The 22598-nt window shown below is 39.2% G+C and overlaps 1 protein-coding gene across 1 annotated transcript in view; it reads left to right on the forward strand.

The window, feature by feature from the left end:
* METTL24 (methyltransferase like 24) overlaps positions 1-22598 on the forward strand; it is an 81388-nt gene that overhangs the window by 19148 nt on the left and 39642 nt on the right. The window contains exon 7 of the mRNA XM_021718051.1: positions 15564-15792. Coding sequence (XP_021573726.1) covers positions 15564-15792 — 229 coding nt within the window. The remainder of the gene's footprint in view (positions 1-15563; positions 15793-22598) is intronic.

Consider the following 22598-nt stretch of genomic DNA (forward strand, 5'->3'; position numbering starts at 1 on the left):
TCTGCCTCAACCTTTCAAGTAGCTGAGACTACTTGAGCTACTTCCAGTAGCTGAGACTACTTCAGGCAATCCTCTCATCTCGGCCTCCCAAGGTGTTGGGATTACAGGTGTGAGCCATCAGACCTGGTCTTATTATATAATTTTTAAAATCAAATTTAAAAAAGAGTGAGAAGAACATTAATGAGTGAAGCTAGAAAAAAAAAGTATGTTGGAAATTTTATGCATAGTTATGATGAGTGACCCAGAACAAATAATAGCCACTGTTGGAGTTTTATATTTTTTACATCTATGTATAATTTTACATTTTAAAAAGAGAAAGAAAAGGAAACTCTTATGAAAACCATGTGATTTTGTCAAAACCATTTGGGAAAAAAGTTGATATTCAGTTATTTCAGGTTAAAAATAACCTAGATGTATAAATGGATTAAGAGAGCTTTTTGGAAAAGGATGACTATTTCCCCCAATATACTAGTACTTACATAAGCAGTCCTGAACTTACAAATGATATATGTCTCAAAAAAGAAAAAAAAGCAGTAGGATTTTTTTTTTTTTTTTGGAACATGCTGTTGCATAGACTCTTTGTTGGAGCAATGTAGGTTCTCAGGCTAGACCACTGAAATCTTTCATAAACAGTACTGGGGACCACATTGAGAGTCACAAGCTTGTTCCTCACCTGTGGGTTTCATCACCTCTACAATCTACCTTCAGGCCCAGGGATGACAGCCTCCAGCCAGAATCCTAGGTGGTCAGGGCTAGGAGCAGACATCTGGGTGATGTGGCGACCTACCTAAAGATACCAGTGTGGAGAGGGCCACCATTTCTATCAAGCTGTAACAAACAAGACTTGCTAGTCATTGTGGATTTGTTTTTAAACAAAAGGTTTTGTTACGACCCCATCAATCACTTGGCTGCTATCTCTCATGGTCAATCAAAGAGAGAGAGGCAGAAGCTAGGAGAAAATGGGCATTTATTCTGAAAACTGGAAGTCAGGGAACACGTTCAGATATTTACTAAAACACATGTTCACCAAGGCAAATTTTACATTCAGCATTTATAGCTAAAACAGACAATGTCTTATCTATTTCTACTATTGATTAGCGGTGTCTATGTATATCATGACCATACCCAGAGTTCCTTTTTAATCAGCGTTTAGTCCTTTCGGCACCTATTGGTATAAACCAGTATCTAGATTACATTAGTCTTTTATTTTATTTTTTTAAAACAATCCTGACAGCCTTTTCTATTTAGCTATAATAGCAGGTTCTGGTTCACATATGAACTAACTAATGATTACATAAGACATAAACTGAATACCACAAAAGAGATTTACATTTAAAGTGATGAGTGCTTTAAGGGTTTCGAGGAGTTTCCATTGAGTCCCTTATCTCTTAAAGGTCTTTTCGAAGACATAATTTTTTCATTTCTCAGGCAGCTGTTTTCTCCAGCACCAGCTTGCTAGATAAATTGGCCTTCCAAACCAGTGTGCAAGGCCATGCTAGCACAAAAGAAGGGGCGTTACATTCCGAGGGCAGTGAAGGAGGAGGGGGAAGAAGAAGAAGAAAAAAATGTGTACTTTAAGTTCAATGGCTTACGTTCAACTTGGTCTCAACTATGAAAATAAGCCTTTTTAAAATTTTTATTTTGGTTATTTTAAATAACCAAAATGGTCACTTCTTAGCCTGTTAGTTTGAGAGGGATTTTAAATATGGGAAACACTCTCATATGGGTCCAATGAAGGGTAATGGGACATTTTGGTAGAGCTGGGCACACAGTAGGCACATAGTAGGTATTTGCCATGCGAAGGGCCGCTTGAGAGGAGAGACTAGGAGGAAAAGCTGGTCGGCTGTGGCGTCAGGGTGGAGGCTGTGGATTCGGAGATGAGAGGCTCAAGCCAGTGTGTGGGAATAGAGTCCACCAGCTATACTTTGAGGTTGGAGGAAGGATAGAGCGTTGTGGCAGCAGAGTTTTTGTTGCCACATTAAAAATGTATGAAAGTAGGTCATAAAAATGATTGCACAGTGCCACATGCAAGTTGGTCCTATTTTCTTGCTCCAAACTGCCTTTATATTTTATACCCTGGGATCATTTCATTTAAAGCATATAACTTAGTAAGATGAAACTTGGAGAGGTGTTTTCAGGGAACATTTTAAAGATCCTTTTTGTTTTCCTTATATTTAAGAGCTGTTAGGTAAGATAGTTCTGTAGTAAGAGTTCAGATTATTGCGTGTAAAAAAGATAGTTTTATATTTTTAAAATTTTTATTGACATAATATTTGTACATATTCAAGGGGTACGTGTGGTCTTTTGTTACATACATAGTCAGGGTGTTTAGGTTATCTATCACCTCAAGCACTTATCATTTTTATGTGTTGGGAACATTTCAAGTCCTCTTTTCTAGCTATTTTGAAATATAAAATTCATTGTTGTTAACTACAATCATCCTTCCCTGCTATCAAACATTAGAACTTTTATTCCTTCTATCTCAGCAGTCCCCAACCATTTTGGCATCAGGGACTGGTTTTGTGGAAGACAATTCTTCCATGAACGGGAGTGAGGGGCTGATTTCAGGATGATTCAAGTACATTACATTTATTGTGCACTTTATTTCTATTATTATTACATTGTGATACATAATGAAATAATTATACAACTCACCATAATGCAGAATCAGTGGGAGCCCTGATCTTGTTTTCCTGCAACTAGACGTTTCCATCTGGGAGTGATGGGAGACAGTGCTAGCATCACCACCTCAGCTCCACCTCATATCATCAGGTATTAGATTCTCACAAGGGACGTGCACCCTAGATCCTTTGCATGCGCAGCTCACAGTAGGGTTCAAGCTCCTATGAGAATCTAATGCCATCACTGATCTGACAGGTGGTAATGCAAGTGGTGGGAACGACTGTAAATACAGATGAAGCTTTGCTTTCTCGCCTGCAGCTCACCTCCTGCTGTGTGGCTCAGTTCCTGCAGCTCACCTCCTGCTGTGTGGCTCAGTACTGGTCTGTGGCCCAGGGGTTGGGGACCTGTATTCTACCTAACTGTATGAGTGTACCCACTAACCAACCCTTCTTCACTCCCCACCCCTACACCCTTCCCAGCTTCTGGTAACCACCATTCTACTCTCTATGAGATGAACTTTTTAGCTTTGACACATGAGTGAGGTCATGCAATATTTGTCTTTCTGTGCCTAGCTTCTTTCACTTAACACAATGACCTCCAGTTCCAATTATGTTGCTGCAAATGACAGGATTTTATTCCTTTTTATGACCAAATAATATTGTGCGTGTATACCACATTTTTAAAACCCATTCATCCAATGATGGACACTTAGGTTGATTTTAATCTTAGCTATTATGAATAGTGCTGCAATAAACATGGGGGTGCAGGTATCCCTATGATAAACTGATTTCTTTTCCTTTGGATAAATACCCAGCGGTGGGCTTGCTGGATCGTATGGTAGTTTCATTTTCAGTTTTTTGAGACATCTCCATATTGTTTTCCATAATGACTCTACTGGTTTACATTCTCAACAACAATGTATAAAAGTTCTCTTTTCTCGGCATCCTTGCAAGCATCTGTTATCTATTTATTTATTTTTGTCTATTTGGTAACAGCCATTCTAACTGGAGTGAGATGGTACTTCACTGAGGTTTTGATTCACATTTCCCTCTTGATTACTGATGCTGAGCAATAATATAACTGTTCAAAACAAAAGTAGACAGTTGGGACTGTATTGAACTAAAAAGCTTCTGCACAGCAGAGGAAACAATCAACAGTGTGAAGAGACAAACTGTAGAATGGGAAAAAATATTTGCTAACTATTCATCTGACAAGGGACTAATATCCAGAATATACAAGAAACTCAACAGCAGAAAAACAAATAATCCCATTAAATCCTATTAGAAAGTGGGTAAAGGCATGAATAGAGATTTCTCAAAGGATGTTTCTTATTTTCACGTAATTGTTTCCACTGAAAATCAACTTTGTAAATAGCAGATAAGAACATCTGAATTCCATTGGGAAAAGAAATGAGTAGATTATAAGGGCCAATATTTGATTAAAACCATAAAAGTGCTTAATTGAAAACTGAAACTAAAGAAAATGTTTCTGATGCCTAAAAAAAGGATGCTTTGGATTGTGGATGATTATGTTGATTCACTGTTACTAAGGCTCCAGGACCCAGATGAGCATCCCCTTCTTGCTCAGGTGAGTTGCTTGCCTAGGGGACAAGTCCATAGCTGGCTGACAAAATTTTTTTTTTTTTTGAGTTGGAGTCTCACTCTGTCGCCCAGACTGGAGTGCAGTGGCCGCTCCCGGCCACCCCAGCCTCGACCTGCTGAGCTCCAGCGATCCTTCCGCCTCAGCCTTCCAAGTAGCCAGAATTACAGGCATGCGCTACCACGTCTGGCTGATTTTTTGATTTATTGTAGAGATGAGGTCTCGCTGCCCAGGCGGGTCTTGAACCCGCAGGCTCAGGCAATCCACTCACCTCAGCCTTCCAAAGGCGTGGGATTACGGGCTGAGCCACCGGGCCCGGCGGCTGACAACATCTTAACTGATACTGAGGGAGGAGAAAGACCCAGACCAAAAGTGGTGGTCTTAAAATGAGGAACAAGGACAGGGGACGTGACCCAGAATTCCCAGCACCCGGGAGTGTTGGGACAGTTGCAAGAAAGGCAAGGATGGCGGGTGTTGAGTGAGTAGTGTGGCCCCTATACATAGGCTATATGTGTTCCCAACCCCAGGAGCAACAAGACCCTACTGCTCTACCCCATAATACCCAGGTAAACCACAGATGATGGATGCTGCTGCGCCTGGGGGTGACCTTCCTCGGAAGGAGAGAAAGGAGGGCTCTAAGGACACAAGCTGTCAGATGACAAAGGCTGATGGCCCGTCTTCTGATCTGTCTCACCTCCTTCCTCCACCCCCAAGAACCGAGGCAGGTATCACCTCCGTCTTCTCTCTGATGGCTGAAATTTCTTTACTAGGAGTCAAAGCTTCTGATTCTACCATTAATGGAAAAGGCATTTGTCTGGGAGCACGCAATTTGGGTAGTGGCCCATTGAAAATTAAAATCAGATCCTTTTCAGTATTGAAACAAGGTAGACTAGACCAATTAAGAGAGGGGAAGACACTGAAAAGAAAGATGGATATTATGGAGAAGGGGAGAGAAGAGCAAAAAGTATAGAGTAGAGGGGTGATGAGGGCGGGAGTGGAGGGGAGGGCAGGGGAAGGGTTGTCCATAAAGCAAAGGGGGGAAAATCACCTAATTTACTTTTGATGTCAAAGACTGTAGGAGTGAGAATGAAAGGAGAGATCCGAGAAGGGATCATTCATAGGTAAATGTTATTAATCTCTTTTAGTTCTGGGGTAAGTTGTGCCTGTTGTGTTCAAAACATAAATTCTCGATATAAGGTAGAAAAGTCTATAAGTGACACATGGTTAGGTGACAAGAGCCAAGATTTTATGCAGAAATCCTGGGACTTTTGGTTACTGTGAGCATTTCAAGAATGAATGAGCTTCAGAGCCAAATATTTTCATCTTATAATGGTTTAACAAAGCAGGAAAGGGGTTAGTATCGTATATGTGAATTGGGAAGCCGAAAATCATGGACCACAAGGTCCCTTTTTAGGCATATTTTCCCCCTAATCACCCTCTCATGAAAATGTAATTCTGTAGATATACTAGATATCTGTTTATGTAATGTGTTGTACATATCTGTGCTTTATACATAAAAAGAGGAAAGATTTTTTTTTTTCCCCAAGAATTCATTTTATTCCTTTTGGGAGTGATATTGTCCCTGTTGAGAATACATACTTTGGTTGAAATTTTGGCATTTCATGAAATGATATTTGACAAAAACTAATAATAGCTGGGTGCAATGGCTCACGCCTGTCAATCCAGCACTTGGTAGGCTGAGGTGGGAGGTTTGCTTGAGCCCAAGAGTTTGAGACCAGCCTGGGAAAGATCCTGTCTCTACAAAAAATTCTTTAAATAAAGTAAACGTATTGATATAAAAAATAAAAATTAATAATTATAAAATATTTTTAATCCACTATTGAGTCATTTATGCTTTAGAAAACCTATTTCTTCAACAAGTTGGCTGCTTGTATAGCTAGACAGTTATTTGGCCAGATTCTCTGGTTCCTCTGGGAGAAGACTGCAGTCCTGCAACTGCTGGGGAAAACACACATTTTCTTACCTCTTCCAACCTTCTGTCTTCATGGGGAGGGTTAAAAATGTTGCCTGTATTTTCTCTAAGTTTATTTAACTTTTTTATCTTTTATTTTTATTTATCTTTTTTTTTGAGTTGGAGTCTCATTCTGTTGCCCAGGCTGGAGTGCAGTGGCATGCTGCTCACGCCCACTGCAGCCTCGACCTGCTGGGCTCAGGCAATCCTTTCACCTCAGCCTTCCAAATAGTTGGAACTACAGGTGCACACCAGCACGCCCAGCTAATTTTTAAAATTTATTGTAGAAATGAAGTCTCACCAAGTTGCCCAGGCTGGTCTTGAACCCAAGGACTCAGGCAGTCCTCTCACCTTGGCCTCCCAAAGTCCTGGGATTATAGGCGTGAGCCACTGTGCCCAGCCAAATTTTTTTAGCTTTTAAAAAAGCTTGTTGACATATGTCACATACCACACAATTCACTTATTTAAGATATACAGTCCAATGGTTTTTAGAATTTACAGTCAATTTTAGAACATTTTCATCACCCCAAGGAGGAAGCTCTGTACCCAGTAGCAATCATTCTCAATTCCCCTCCAACCCTCTCTCCCCTATCCCCAGCCTGGCTAACCTGAGGTAGCCACTACTCTACTTTTTGTTTCTATAGATTCACCTGTTCTGGACATTTCATATAAATAGATACATACAACATGTGGCCTTTTGTGTCTGGCTTCTTTCACTTAGTGCAGTGTTTTCAAGTTCACCCACATTGTAGCATGTAAAGTCTCCATTCCTTTTTTTTTTTTTTTTTTTTGAGAGAAAGGAGTTTATTCAGCAACAAAGTTCTCTAGAAAAAGAGAGGGGGTCTGGAGTGGGCTATCCCTCTCCATTTCTTTTTATGGCAGAATACAGCTCATAGAATGGATTGTGGGATGGAAATGCCATATTTTATTTACCCACTCACCCATGGATGGACATTTGGGTTGTTTCCACTTCCAGCCATTATGAAAAATGTTGCTATGAACATTCAAGTACAAATGTTTGTGTGGACATATGTTTTCATTTATCTTGGGTATATCATTTTTTATTCCCACAAGTAACCTGTGAGGGGTCCAATTTTTCCACATCCTTGCTGACACCAATGATTATGATTGGTCATTTTAATTATGGCCATCCTAGTGGATGTGAAGAGATATCCCATGGTGGTTCTGATTTGTATTTCCTTACTGGTTATTGATGATTTTGAGATCTTTTTGTGTGCTTATCTCAGAGTTTTTAATTCCTGGGGAATATAAAGGCCACTCACCTGAATACTCCCAAGAATATTGCAAAAAGAATAACTAAGGGCCTGAAAAATGGCCACAATCCATCTCTTATAACCTGAGCAGTGTTAAAGGACAGGTGACTGTCAGCACCACCTGCAGATAGTTCGGAAAACACCTTTGTACAACTTGGGAAAAGGCACCCCCCTCACTCAAGAACCTTTACTGCCATCTGCTAGAAATTCATCATTACAGTGATTATGATGTGAATGGTGTCTCCTAGAGCTACTCAGTGCACAACCTACACAACCACCTGCAGTGATCCTGGTTGTCTTTCTCTGAGACATCAGAGAAGGAGGACCAAGATGGCTCCTTATCCTCTTACCTTTGGGAATTAGCCTTATACATTCCCCCCTTCCTATTTCTTCAAAAGCTCTCAGATTTTCTGGTCCTTCTATACTGAAAAGTCTGCTGTGATTTCAACTGTAGCATTAACTTATGCAGAATAATATTTATAAGCATGACATATTGTTTTATCTCTCCCCCACAGGGAGGAGGCTTCAACCTTTGAATGTACCTGTTAACTGTAACTATTTCAGAAATGGGTTGTAGCAAGGATTGCTGATTATCAATATTCAGTCTCCCCTTCTGTTTTTGGTGACAGAACTCCTAAGGCTGGCAGGGCACATGGCTACCTTGCTGATGGTGATATCACCTAGCCTTCCACGTAACTAGCCATGAGTGACTGTAGGAGTAGCTTTGAGCAGTGAGATAGGAGAGGAAGTGATGTGTGCAACTTATAGGCCACGCCTACAAGAGAAAAGAATGACACCATCACTTAGCCTCTCCCATTTCCTGATGGCTGGAATACAGATGGGATGGCAGAAAATGGAGCAGTCATCTTAGATGTTGCCTGTAATCCAAGCACTTTGGGAGAAGGTTGAGGTAGGAGGATCATTTGAGCCCTGGGGTTCAAGACTAGCCTGGGTAGCATAGTGAGACCTCATCTCTAAAAATCAAAAAATTAGCCAGGTGTTGTGGCACGTGCCTGCAGTAACAGCTACTTGGGATACTGAGGAGGAAGGATCACCTGAGTCCAGGAGGTCGAGGCTGTGGTGAGCCTGAGCATGCCACTGCGCTCCAGCCTGGGCTTAGGTCATCCTTCGAGACCCTGACTCAAAAGCAAAAAAAAGAGAAAGAGGTGGCATGTAAAATCTATCATGTAAAATTTCCTTTTTTTTTTTGAGTTTGAGTCTCACTCGGTCACCCGGACTGGAGTGCAGTTGCCGCTCCCGGCCTCCGCAGCCTCGACCTGCTGGGCTCCAGCGATCCTTTCGCCTCAGTCTTCCGAGTAGCCGGAATTACAGGCGCACGCTACCACACCCGGCTGATTTTTTGATTTTTTGTAGAGATGAGGTCTCCCTGCCCAGGCAGGTCTCGAACCCACGGGCTCAGGCAATCCACTCACCTCAGCCTCCCAAAGGCGTGGGATTACAGGCTGAGCCACCGAGCCCGGCTGTAAAATTTTCTACAATGAATTCTCTTTCCAACTAAATGACAGCATAAAATAGTTTCCTTATAGACTAAAACATCTAAAAATTATAGGTGATGTATATAAATATATAACTTTATAAAAATATGAATATATAGCATAAAAGGTGGTATAAATAATGATTACCCCTATATTATAATTATTTGTTCAAAAATCTTTCTTCAATACTACTCTGTGAGCATTGTCAGATCAAAGATCATGTCTAACTTACTGATTTACCCCTAGTTAAATCCGGTACAGAGCCTTGCACATATGAAGTGCTCTATAAATATTTTTTTCATATACATGACTGGGTTGAATGAAATCCACCCCAGGCTATATTTGGATACTGGATATTGTGCTGTATATTTCGGAATTCCAGACCCTGCCCAGTAGTTTCTTTCACTTAGGGCAGCATTTTGTAGGTCTGTCATTCATCTACTCTGGGCTGAAGAAGTGAGCAAAATGGACACAGCTCTTTTCTTCATGAAGCTTGACTGTCTAGTATCTGACAGCTCCTTAGACCTGAGATCACAGATGTTCCTTCTGTGATCCTGAGTCCTGAGCGCATCTGCAGTGAGGTGCAATAAAGAGCTCTTGCCCGGCACCACCTGGATTGGAGTCGGTTCCTGGTTGATCACTTGGGGCCATGTTTTGCAACATCTATGCATATTAAATATACTGCTCCTCTTGCTTTGACACCTCCCACAAACCTAATTTACACTAAGCTTGAAGAAGTATCATTTCAAATAAATGAACGTAAGAATTGTAAACATTGACTAAATGAAGATACTTTATTACTTTCCAGTATAGTAAATATTTATATATTAAGATTAAATAGATTGAGTAAAAGTAATATAAGTTAATCCAAAAAATAACAAATGGCTTCCTGTTATCTAATATATTATACAAAGTAGTTCCCCACTATTTAATGATTAACTTCTCTGTATTTGTGTATGTTTATTCTATTTATAATAGAGAACACTTATATATGTGCAGAAATTTCTGGAAAGATACAAAAATACTGCTAACCATGATTACCTCTGGAAATGAGTGGCTAAAATTTCTAATGATAGAACACTTTTCCTTTGCTTTTTGTATACTTCTTACAATTTGAGTTTTTTTCTATGTGTATTTGCTATTTTTTAAGTTATGAGAAACTAATTGAAATTGGAAATATATCAATATATAATAAAGTGCCTTACTAAAAAAGATAGTTACAAAATTGTATGTGGCTAATTTAATTAATTTTTTTGCGGTCTCGATTAAAATATATAGATTTAGAGTGGAGAATGTTTTCTTGAAAACAATAGAAGAAGAACTTCACATTTTCCCTCCAGAAGTTAATATACAAATTATATTTAATGAGTACTTTTTTTGACATGATGTTCTTTTACTGAAACTACAGAACTGCCTTTTTCTACTGGGCAATCTGTGATAACACTGCTTTGTTAATCTGAATTTCAACAAATTTAATTAATTGAAAAGTCCCCTAGAACAGGTGAATTTTACAACTTTCGGATCTGTATGGAAACAAATCTGTCTACTAAAAAGTGCTTTGTAGTTTCAACTGCAAGTCTTGGATTTACATTTAATGTCAGGTCTATCCGTTAGCTATTATTAGGTCATCAGTCTAACCCTCAATGGCTAAAACCACAGTTATTTACTCTTGCTTGAATGTCTGCAGGTCATCTGGGCTTGATCTAAGCTGAACTCAGCTGAGAGGCTTTACTTCAGGCTAAGGTGGCTCAGAGCAGTCCTGGTTTTTATAGAGGGGCTATAAAAAACACTATAGAACAGAGGTTCCCAGTCCATGGCCTGTTAGGAGCCAGCTCACGCAGCAAGCAGGTGAGCAGCAGGTGTGCGAGCGCAGCTTCATCTGTGTTTACAGTCACTCCCCATTGCTTGCATTACTGCCTGGGCTCTGCCTTCTGTCAGATCAGCGCTGGCATTAGATTCTCATAGGAGTATGAACCCCATTGTAAACAGTGCATGCGAGAGGTCTAGGTGGAACACTCCTTATGAGAAGAACCTAATACCTGATGATCTGAGGTGGAGATGAGGTGGTAATGCTAGTGCTGAGGAGGGGCTGCAAATGCAGATTAATATTAGCAATTAGGTTTGACTGACAGAGACCATAATAAGTCAGTTGCTTGCAGACTCATATCAAAGTCCTATCAGGGAGTGGTAAGTGAGTGGATGTACTTCAACTGTACAGCTGCATCTGGTGGCAGACTTTAAGTCAGAATCCAGCACTTGTTTTAGTCCAAACATGGCCCATCCATTATTTTATTTACCACTTCTGTCCATGCCTTTCCCAGTCACAGTTTTGGTAAGCCCACAAGCTAACCCTAGCTAAAATGAGGTAAAAACAAACGTCTCTGGAAAGCTTCTTGGAAAAGGGGGAAGATCCACTGATGAGACAGCAGAAGACTCTAAGACTGCTAACAAAAAGAGTGCTGCATTTGAAAGAAAATACTGAGAGACTTACTTAAATTACAAGTTCATTGCAACAGGTGATTCACATTCTCCAAGCCTGCTTTTTGTAATATATGGTGACAGGCTATCCAACCAAGCCACTAAACCTTCAAAACTGCTTCACCACATGGAGACAAAGCACCCAGCATTAAAAGACAAGCCTTTGAAACTTTCCAAAAGAAAAAACAAATGAACATGAAGAACAGAAGTAATTATTGAAGGCCGTCACTTCATCAAATGTGTCTGCATTGAGATCATCATGCTTAGTGGTTGAGCTCATTGCTAAGGCTAAGAAGCCCTTTACTATTGGTGAGTTGATCCTGCCTGCTGCTAAGGACATTTGTCATGAACTTTTAGGAGATGCTACAGTTCAGAAGATGGCTCGTGCTCCTCTTTTGGCTAACACCATAACTAGACGAATTGGTGAAACAGAAGACATTGAGGCACAATTGTTAGAGAGGATTAATGAATCAGGGTATGCAACCCAGGTTGACATGTTGACCGATGTTGACATCAAAGCAACAATGCTTGTTTTTGTGACATATTTTCCAGAAGGATGTGCATGAGAATATGTTATGTACACTTTTGTTGCCAACCAGTCCTGCAGCTGCAGAGCTATTCAAGTCTTTGGATGGTTACATGTCAGGAAAACTGAACTGGTCATTTTGTGTTGGTAAATGCATGAACACAAGCTGCCATGATTGGACGGCTTTCTAGTTTCTCCACTTGGGAGGCTGCTTCTGAATGTGAGTCTACACACTGTGTCATCCATAGAGAAATGCTGGCTGACCGAAAAATGTTACCTGAACTTAACAAAGTTTTGCAGGATGTGATTACAATGATCAACCACATTAAAGTTACATGCCTTTAACTCACGTCTGCTGGCACAGCTCTGGAAGGAGATGGACGAAGAGCACTCATGTCTTCTCTAATACACAGACGTGAGATGGCTTTCTAAAGGTAGATCACTGGCCAGTTTTTGAGTTACAAGAGCCGCTCCAGAGACTTCTTTTAGCAAAACAGTCACCACTGGCAGCACATTTCAGTGACACAGAATGGGTTGCAAAACTTGCTTACTGGTGTGACGTATTCAGCCTGCTCAACAAACTCAACCTTCACTTCAGGAGAGTACGAAAACTGTGTTCAAGTTGGCAGATAAAGTGGCTACATTCAAAGCCAAACTGCAATTATGAGGGTGATGAGTGAACACTGGGATTTTTGACATGTTTCCAACATTAGCAGAGGTTTTGGAAAAGACAGAGCCAAGGCCTTTTTCCTCCCCGCTGTTGCATTATCACCTTTCTCAGCTTTCAGAAGAGTTTCAGCATTACTTCCCAACCACAAAAGACCCCCAAACTGGGAAGGCCTGAATCCATGACCCATTCGGGAATAAACCAGAGGAATCGACTTTGTCTGTGCTAGAAGAGGATCAACTGCTTGAGATTGCAATATGGTGGCCTTAAAAGTATGTTTGAACCAAGGTGGAATATCCTGAGATTGCCACAAAACTTGCTTCCATTTCCAACACTGTTCTTTGTGAAGCAGGTTTTTCTGCAGTGACAGCAGCCAAAACAAGGTTACCAAATAGACTGAACATAAGCAACATACTTTGGTTGTCACCGTCTCCCATCACCCCCAGATGGAACCATCTAGTTGCAGGAAAACAAACTCAGGCCTCCCACTGATTCTGCATTGTCGTGAGTTGTATAATTATATATTACAATGTAATAATAACAGAAATAAAGTGTACAATAAATGTAATGTGCTTGAATCATCCTGAAACCATCCTTCTCCCACCCCCGGTCCATGGAAAAATGGTCTTTCATGAAACCGGTCCCTGACGCCAAAAAGGTTGATGACCACTGCTATGGAAGGACTTTAGCAGACTGACTGGATTGCCTCTGCTCCTCATAGCTCTTATTTTCCCGAGACTAGCAAGTTATCCAGGGCACGTTTTTATCGTGATGATGGTGTAAGAGAGAAAATGGACGCACCCAAGGCCCAGGATCAGGACTGGCATACGTTCACTTCCATAAAGCAAGTTACACAGCCAAGCCAAAAATCAAGGGGCAGGGAAGGGCACTCCCTTGTGAAGAGCATGGCAGCGGTGTGGGTGCCAGAGTGGTGAAGAATTAGAGCCAATAAGCCGATCTGCTACACCAGATTAGATTGTGGAAAACTGGCGGGGGGGAAACTTGGGTAGAGATTATAATGATCTGAGCTATGTGAATTCAATAGGAAGTAGAAAATAGGGGACAGGATCTCTTGGGTAGGAGAAGTGAAAGAGTTTATGAGAGGAGTGCTGAATCTTTTTGAGGCCCAAAGAGCTATAACTGAGGGACATCAGAGGGTTGATGTGCCTTGGAATGCAGTGAGGAAAAGACCAGTGTAGAAGGGTAAAGGGAAAGGAAGATGCAAGTAAGACTACATCATTCCTTGGCATCCAAAGGAGTTTGGTTACGAGACCACCACAGATAACAAAATCCGTGGATGCTCAAGTTTCCAATACAAAGTAATGTCATATTTGCATACAATCTATGCACATCTTTCTGTAGACTTTAAGTCATTGCCAGAGTACTTATAATACCTACAATGTAAATGCTATGTGAATAGTTGTTATGCTGTATTGATTTTATTTGTACTTGTTTTTGTCGTTGTATTGTTATTTTTAATTTTTATTTATTTGAAATTTTCAATCCACGGTTGGTTCATAATTGCTATCCACTGAATTTGTATTTCCAAATTCTGATGTCCGTTGTTCGTGGGTATGGGGCAGAGACTGGTTCTAGGATACCCCCCAATCCCCCATACCAAAATCTGCTCAAACCAGGCTGTGAAACCTGCAGATATGAAGTTGACTGTCTGTATCCGGAGATTTCTGCACCCCTTTCTGATCCAAAGTGGTTGAGTTTGTGACTGTGGAACTCACAGATACAGAGGGCCATCTGTCTGTATTTATTGAAAAAAATTCATTTATGAGCGGACCCACATCATTCAAACCTGTGTTGTTCAAGGGTAAATTGTAATAGTCTGTGATAGTGAAGTGTTTCTGCACTGGGTTCAGGTTTGTCCAATGTATTATAGATAGGCTGTGGGATTTTGCTATCCTAAATCACACAGAATTATAGTGCTTGGGCAGAGAAGCCAGCATCACCATTTAAAAAACTCACACTCTCTTGGTTAATTTCATGCTTTTCACTAAGACTGGTGTTTTAATCAAATTAACATCCATACACCGTCAAAATAAGAATATTTCTGAGTAAATTCAATATTTATAAGTTTATAATTTTTACGTGATGTGATACCTATTAGGTACTTAAGTACAATTGATGTGTGATTTCCTCTCCTTTTGATGTGACTTTAGGTGAGGAACCTCTTCTGCTTCCTGAGTTCTAGGTCTAGTGGAACATATACATTTGCCTTTTTTCATTAACTACGCTATTTAAAATTATATCTCCATTTCAAAGAAAACAGCTATTTTTTTTTTTTAGATTAGAAAATAGAGTTCACTTAGAAAGTAAATTAGAGAGAGAGAGAGAGAGGGAGAGAGAAAGAGAGAAGACTCATCTTCCCAAGGTAGGGAAGGGGGCAAAGCCAGGAAACGTGGCCTGGCCATAGCTCAAAGAGCACATGGTCACACAGTAGCTTAGCAAGACAATGGCCAACAGCTGCTGTTTTTAAGTCAAGTTGCATGTACAGCACTGTGGCCATTAGAATGGAGACAAATTACGTGATTAGTAGAACATACCTCTCCTCAAGGGAACTAATCCTGGGGCTTATTTTTTTTTTTGGCGTATTCTGAGAAAATCTATTAAGACTACTGAATAGTCTTTGTTTCTGTGCTACTATGATTTACATCATTTAAAAAGCCTATTGAATGATGTTTCTACACGTTTGAGCATGTGATCCTCTGGTCCTGTATTTAGCAGAAAATTTCTCTTTTATCCAGAAGCTTTGAGTTATAAGGCTTTTTGTGAAAGAGTTTATTGATTACATCTGTTAAATCATGTGTTAAAACAGGAGAAGGCTTGGTATGTCTAAACATTGGCCTTGGCGCTTTTTGTTGATCCAATGCTTTGGTTCTTTACATTTTTTACTGTTAACGTCCATCTTTCTACACAGGCTGGGAAATGATGACACCCATTTTGAGGTTAGCATGGCCAAGGATGGGTGTGAAGTGCATCGTTTTGATCCGAGTGTCAAATCACCTCACATTCTGGAGAGTCAGCGCCTTTGGCATCACCGCTTGTCCATTGATTGGCGGGATCCCCATCCAGCTGTTGCTGCCCAAAGACCACATCGCAACACCAGAAAACTGGGAAGCATTTTGAATGAGTTTGGGCACCACAAGGTGAGTTTCTTTTCATTTGGTTTTATAATTAAGGTGAACAAACCCATACACTGCTTTTTTAAAAATGCAAACCTAGGATACTTACATTAACATTAGATGGTTAAGGATCTGCTTTTAATCTTACTAATCATTCAACATTATTTGTAGAGTCAACTCTGTAGACATCAAGTTTTGTCAAGGATAGGAATATTGACATTGATTTGAAGACTTTAGTTACTGTTGAATAATGCTGTCTTGACCAAGACTGGGCAAGAAGACTAAGAACCTTACTTCTGGCATAGGTTGAAGAATACCATTTTCATTTGTATTTAAAATTTCCAGAAAGAGCAAATTACTTATGTTGACCTCAAAGACAAAATATAATCAGAGCCAGATTTACTTTTGATAAGAGATTTCTTACGTATCATGTTCCTCAATGTTGTAACATGTTACTCACTATTTTGTGCCTCTAGACTCTTAAATTTAAGAAAATATTCACAGCCTTGATTAAAATTTACTTTATAAAATTGAATAGACATTATGTATGCTGCAATTTACATAATATTGTCGATGGATATCAATTCTCTGCAAGTATTTTATTGTGAATGGACAGCAAAAAGGAAGCTCAACCTTTGGACTGTGTTCCTTGAAAGCAACTTTCTGTGTAGTGTGCCCAAGCAAACTGTACTTTGTAGGCAGAGACCAGGGAAGGTCTTTGAGTGCAGTTGACTTGTGTTTGATCGCTATACCTTCTAGGCAGTTTGATTACCTTGACCTACTGTTCCCAGCAGGGATGCTATGCAATTTAGAACATGTCAGAATGAGTGTTTCTATTTGAGAAACACCCATTTCAATTTTAATGGGTGACTCAATTTTAAACTCGAGTTAACTTCCTGATCGTTAATAAGAGGATCTCCCTTGCCTTATTGTTCCTCCTTTTTCTCCTTCTCTTCTCCCTTTCTTTCTCCTCCTCCTCCTCCTTCTTTTAAACATTCTTTAATTAGACAACGTTCACAAGAATAACTTCAAAGAATTTGCTAGACTTTTAACATGAGATTAACTATTGATTTGAATTTTGCTTTGCCACTGAGAGTAACTAGCATTTAATAGGCACCTTAATGAAACATATATAGGGCTTGGGGTTCAAAATCTCAGAACAGAACCTTTTTTTATATGTTATTCAGTTTTCAAATATGTGTGGGAAGAAGGAGCATTTTTCAGAACTTAATTTTTTTTTTAAGCTAGTCATTACCTTGAGAGACCTGTTTTTCACCGCTGAAAATTACAGGCCTGAATCTCTCATATGTCAACTCTAGATTAGTCAGTGATTTTAACTAGTGATTCTGTGTTCACTTAGGAGTCCTGCTTCTCCTACTTAATGCTCTTTAAGTCTGTCCTGGCCCTCTCCACTCCTACTTGTCAAGGAAAAGATTTGGTAGGGAGGAGAGGGGGAACTCAATGCCATTTTGTTTTTTTCAATACTATTTTAGCAGAAGATTTGGTAAAAGTGAGGATAAAATGAGACTTTGAGAAAGTGATCTGTGGGTTTAAAATATATCTGACCACACATCCTCTGGGAATGTGTTTCTGATAACAAGGAATGCACCTGAATTGTGTTTGCTTAGCTCCATGGGACCTGCAGCCGGCAAAGCTTTATGCTGAAGATAAAGCATTTTGCAACCTGATCCTGAGACCGCAGAAATATTGACAGTGATGTCTACAAAGGAGAAATGCCTTCAAGGACCACTGATATTCCTAAGGCTACTTATGTTGATTAAAAATATTTACAATGAAAGTGATCTGGCTCAGAATTACTCAGAATTTTTAAGCATTTGCTGCTCAAGAGAAGAATTCCTTGTGGAAGAATGTCAATGATACAGATCTTCTTCCATAGGGATTTTTTTGGTGAGTGCTTTAAAACAAAAACAACCAAACTGACCCCATCAGTGAGTGATTGCTTTCAGTAGTAACATGCATCTAGGAGCTATGTGGTGTCAGATCAAAAGAAGTCTTGTCTGTGGCCTGGAGCGAGCATGATCTGTTTTCATTTTTCTGCATGTGCACAGACCCTGCTAAATCAGATGTGGCTGCGGGCAGGGAAGCAAATAGGAAAAACCATGCTGACAAGTGTCAGTGCTTTTGCCCCGCCCCCTCTGCTCATTTATTCTGAAATTGATTATAGAAACCAAAGCATGTTCAGTGTTTTGTTTTACCAAATGACTTTAACATTTCTCATGTAGTTTGGTAATCATTTTCACGTTAGGCTGTGATTTCTCTTATTTTTCTTTATCCACATCTAGGTTCCAACCATTCCAACAAAAAGATAGGCAAACACAAAAGCAGATTTCTGAGATCATGACAGAAAGATACATGTGGCCTTTGTACTGCTTTTAAAACTCTTTGGTAATTTTAACTTTACACTATAAATCAAAAGACCTTTCTAAAGCATCAAGCTAGAGAGGCTGCATCAGTAAAACCATGGTGACCAGAAGCCCAGTCTGTCAGGGAGTCATATCACCTGGTTCCAGCATTATTTGAAATAATTAGCTGTCTACTCCTAGCTGAATTGGTTGTAGTTGTTAACTAAGCATGCACATTTTTCTGGAATGTGACTAGAAATATTGAATCCAAAGTTTCTGCTCATCTTAATCATAATGTATGCTTTTAAAAGTCTTTATTACACACTTAGAGTATCCTAAATGATCCAAACAGGTTAATGAGGAATTATGACTATTATTATTTGTAGTCTTAGCCATGCTGCTGATACTATGAATAACTGAGCTGCCTTCCCTTGTAAACTCATTAATCTAGATTTAAAGCACGGTCCTCTTGCCAGCTTTGGGCATGGGGCAAGTCATTTAACTTCTCTGGAGCTCAGTTTGATTGTCAGTGAAATGAGGACAATGCTACAGCCTAAATTGTGGGTTGTTTTTGGGAATTAGATCTGAGAACACAACGTGGATGTCTCCAGCAGAATGCCTGGCATGAATTAGTCACTCAGTTGTTTTCAGCAAATTCAAAGGACTTTTATTAACAATTTCAGTATATTTTTGGTCATTTTGTAGAAAACCTGGTCTCTTTTTCTTTCTTTGTTTTTGGGGAAAATATATCAGAGATTTCTCTGGAAACTGCTAACCGTATCTAACTTCCAGTCAGGAGTTGTTAATGAAAGCTTTGTGTGAAACTGAAGGGCAATTGGTCCTTCGGATGTGAATGCGGAGAATTGCTGTTTACTGCCTCGAGCCTTGAACAGCTTTGCTGGTGATTGTATAGAAAGTAAACACTGTGCTGTATAGAAATTAAATAAACAGCTGAGAATTGAGATTCATTACACAGAGCAGATGAAGACTTTGGGGGCTGGGGCCCTCCGGTCAGACGACCCAGGGTATCTGGACTTCCTGCCTGTCAGCTCAGGATGACTCCTGTCACCACTCGGGTGCGGCTTAGTGTCTGCTTGGACCCTCAGGGGACTACCACTTTCTGCCTCGCTTGACTGGGAGCTCATCACTGACCCCTGAATATCAGTTTTATTTTGTGGTCTCTACTATGTTTGAAAGAATATGGGCTTTGAAATCAAATGCAACAAAACTCTTAGTTCTTTTTTGTTTTGCTAATCAAATTGGCAAATATCAGCAAGATATTGATACTGTCGTATGTTGGAATGTCTGTTGGAAAAAATATCTGTTTCCATTTGTCACTGGAAATGGAAAATAATGAAGGCTTTGAGAAAGAAAATTTGGCCATATGTATATGTTATGTCACATTTTATTTCCAGAAATCTTTTTGCCTTAAATTCTATTTTATCTGCCCTTAGTTCTGCCATACCAGCTTTCTTTTGATAACTATTAATGTGAATTGCTATTCTAAATTTTTGTTCTTTTTGACATAGATTTAGTTTATGTGTCGTATAAGAGCAATATATTCAACATATGACTGGATTGTGTTTTAGAATCCAATTTGATAATCTGTCTTTAAACAGGTATGTTTAGTTTATTTATATTTCTATTTACTAGGATTATTGGTACATTTGAGCTAATTTCTATTCTTTTATATTGGGCCTTTGGTGTTCTGTACTTTTTTTCCTCTTCTTTCCAAAGCTTATATTTTAATTTTTAAGTGGTTGTCTTTACATTTTAAATGTATATAATTAACCATAAAATTTTTAAGCATGTAGAATTATTCAGTATTTCCATATTTCTCCTAAACATGACAAAGATCATAGCAAGTTAACTAGTGAGCCCTTTGAACATGGGCTACCACATTGTTAGTATCTGGATTTTTACCTATTTGTATTTTGAAAAAAATTTCAAATGCTAAAGTTGTGAGATTACAATGCACTCTTGTATATTTTTCACCGGGATTCACCAATTGTTAATGTTTTGCTGCATTGACTCTCTCTCTCTCTCTCTCTCTCTCTCTCTCTCTCTCTCTCTCTCTCTCGTGTGCGTGTGTGTGTGTGTGTGTGTTGCTGATACTACTAATATTTCCATAATACATCTACCCATATATGTGAGTTTAATTCATTTGCATATATTGTTATTGCTGATATATTTGGACTAATTGCTTCTTACTTGGGTATATATGAGTCCAAGAGCTGGCATCATAACTAATATTGAAACAGTGGAAATATCCTTATTAAGGTCAGGGGAAAATAAGAATTTTTATGATCACTATTAAAAAAATTAATTTTTTAACAAAGTAAATTTCTCATTTTGAGATACATATTCATGGGCAGTGGTAAGAACTATTACAGAGATTCCATATACCTTTTATCCAGTTTTCCCCAGGGACGAACCTATAGTATGCTATCACAGCCAGGATATTTCACTGATACTGTTCAGATACAGAACTTTCTTTTTTTTTGTCTTGCTATGTTACCCAGCCTGGTCTCAAACTCCTGGGATCAGGCAAGCCTCCCGCCTCAGCCTCCCAAAGTACTGGTATTATGGGTGTGAGCCATTGTGTCCTGCCAAGATACAAAACATTCTAGCATTACAAGGGTCTTGTTGCCCTTTGATAGTTACACCTACTTTCTTCCCCTTACCTCCTTCCTTAACCTCTCATAACCACTAATCTGTTTTCCGTTTCAATAATTCTGTCATTTTCAAGAGTGTTATGTAAATGGAATTATAGTGTATAATTACCATTGTTATTTAACATAGTTCTTAAGATAATAGCTGACCAATAGAAAAGGAAAAGAAATTTTAGGAAAAAAATTAGGAAGAAGGAGGTAAAATGTTATTATTATTTGCAGATATATTATTATTATTACTCAAGGACTTATTGCTTGAAAATAATTATATTCTGGAAAGCTCAAGAGACTAATGAAAAACAACCAAAAAATAAGAAAATGTAATGAGTCTTCCGAGTGCAGTATACAAACATTTTTATGAATAAAAATCAGTTTGAATATAAAAAGGAAGTAAAGACCATTTACAAAAGCAACAAAAAAGGCTAAAAATAAACTTAATGAGACATACACAAGATCTACAAGAAGAAAACTTGAGTCACTCAAGGATTTAGAGGACAAACAAATTTAAAGACATAATGCACTCTTTGACAGAAAGACTCACCAGCATGACTTATTCTTTCTTATATTAATCTATTTATTTAACATAAACCCAATACAGTTGCCAATAGGATTTTTTTTAGAACTAGAGAAGCTGATTCTAGAGTTCATATCAAATTAATAAGCAGACACAGCCAATCAAATTCTGATAAAGGAGGTTAACTAGCCCTATAAAATATTAAAACATCTCATAAAAGTATAAAAACACAAACAAAATGGTACTATTGCATGAACAAGGCAAACGAACTAATGGGCAGAATTTGAAAAATCTAGAAATAAATTCACATACATGCAGATTTGTTGTATGAGAAAGATAGTATTTCGAATCATTGGAGAAAGATGACTTTCAGTAAAATTATGGTAAAATAAAACAATTAAATTTGAGCTTTATTTGTTGTCTTCTGCCAAAAAAATCCAAACCAATCAGAAAATAAATATTAAAGACCATAAAAATACTAAATTTTAAAAAACAGAATTTTAAAAAATAATACTGGAGTTAGGAAGTCACAAAGAAAAAAAAATAGCCGGCTGTGATGGCTCTCTCCTGTAATCCCAGCACTTAGGGAGGCAAAGGCGAGGGGATTGCCTGAACCCAGGGATATGAGACTGGCCTGGGCAAATTGGCGAGACCTTGTTTCTACAATCAATAAAAAAATTAGCAGAGCATGGTGGTGCATGCCTGTAGTTCCAGCTACTTGGAAGGCTGAGGCAGAAGGATCGCCTGAGCCCAGTAGGTCGAGGCTGCAGTGGCCGTGAGTGTGCCATTGCACTCCAGCCTGGATGTGTCTGGATGTGCCTGGATTACGTATACATTTTCTGCATGATAAAACTACTAAAAGCAAAATAAAAAGACAAATAACAAACTGGGAAAATACCGACAATTCATTTTATAAACAGAGAACTAATTTCACTGATATAGAAGTGCTTCAACAAATCAATGAAAAATGATCCACAACTTGATAGAAAATTGGATAAAGAAACAGTTGATGAAAAAACAGTTCACAGAAAAGCAAATGCAAGCCGGGCTCGCGGTGGCTCAGCCTGTAATCCTGCGCCTTTGGGAGGCTGAGGTGAGTGGATTGCCTGAGCCCGTGGGTTCGAGACTCGCCTGGGCAGGCGAGACCTCATATCTACAATAAATCAAAAAATTAGTCGGGCATGGTAGCGTGTGCCTGTAGCTCCAGTTACTTGGAAGGCTGAGGTGGAAGGATCGCCGGAGCCCTGCAGGTCGAGGCTGCAGGTTGAGGCTGCGGTGGCC

The sequence above is a fragment of the Carlito syrichta genome, unplaced genomic scaffold (genome assembly GCF_000164805.1).
Source record: "Carlito syrichta isolate Samal-C Ts95f unplaced genomic scaffold, Tarsius_syrichta-2.0.1 Scaffold311768, whole genome shotgun sequence".
NCBI lineage: Eukaryota > Metazoa > Chordata > Mammalia > Primates > Tarsiidae > Carlito > Carlito syrichta.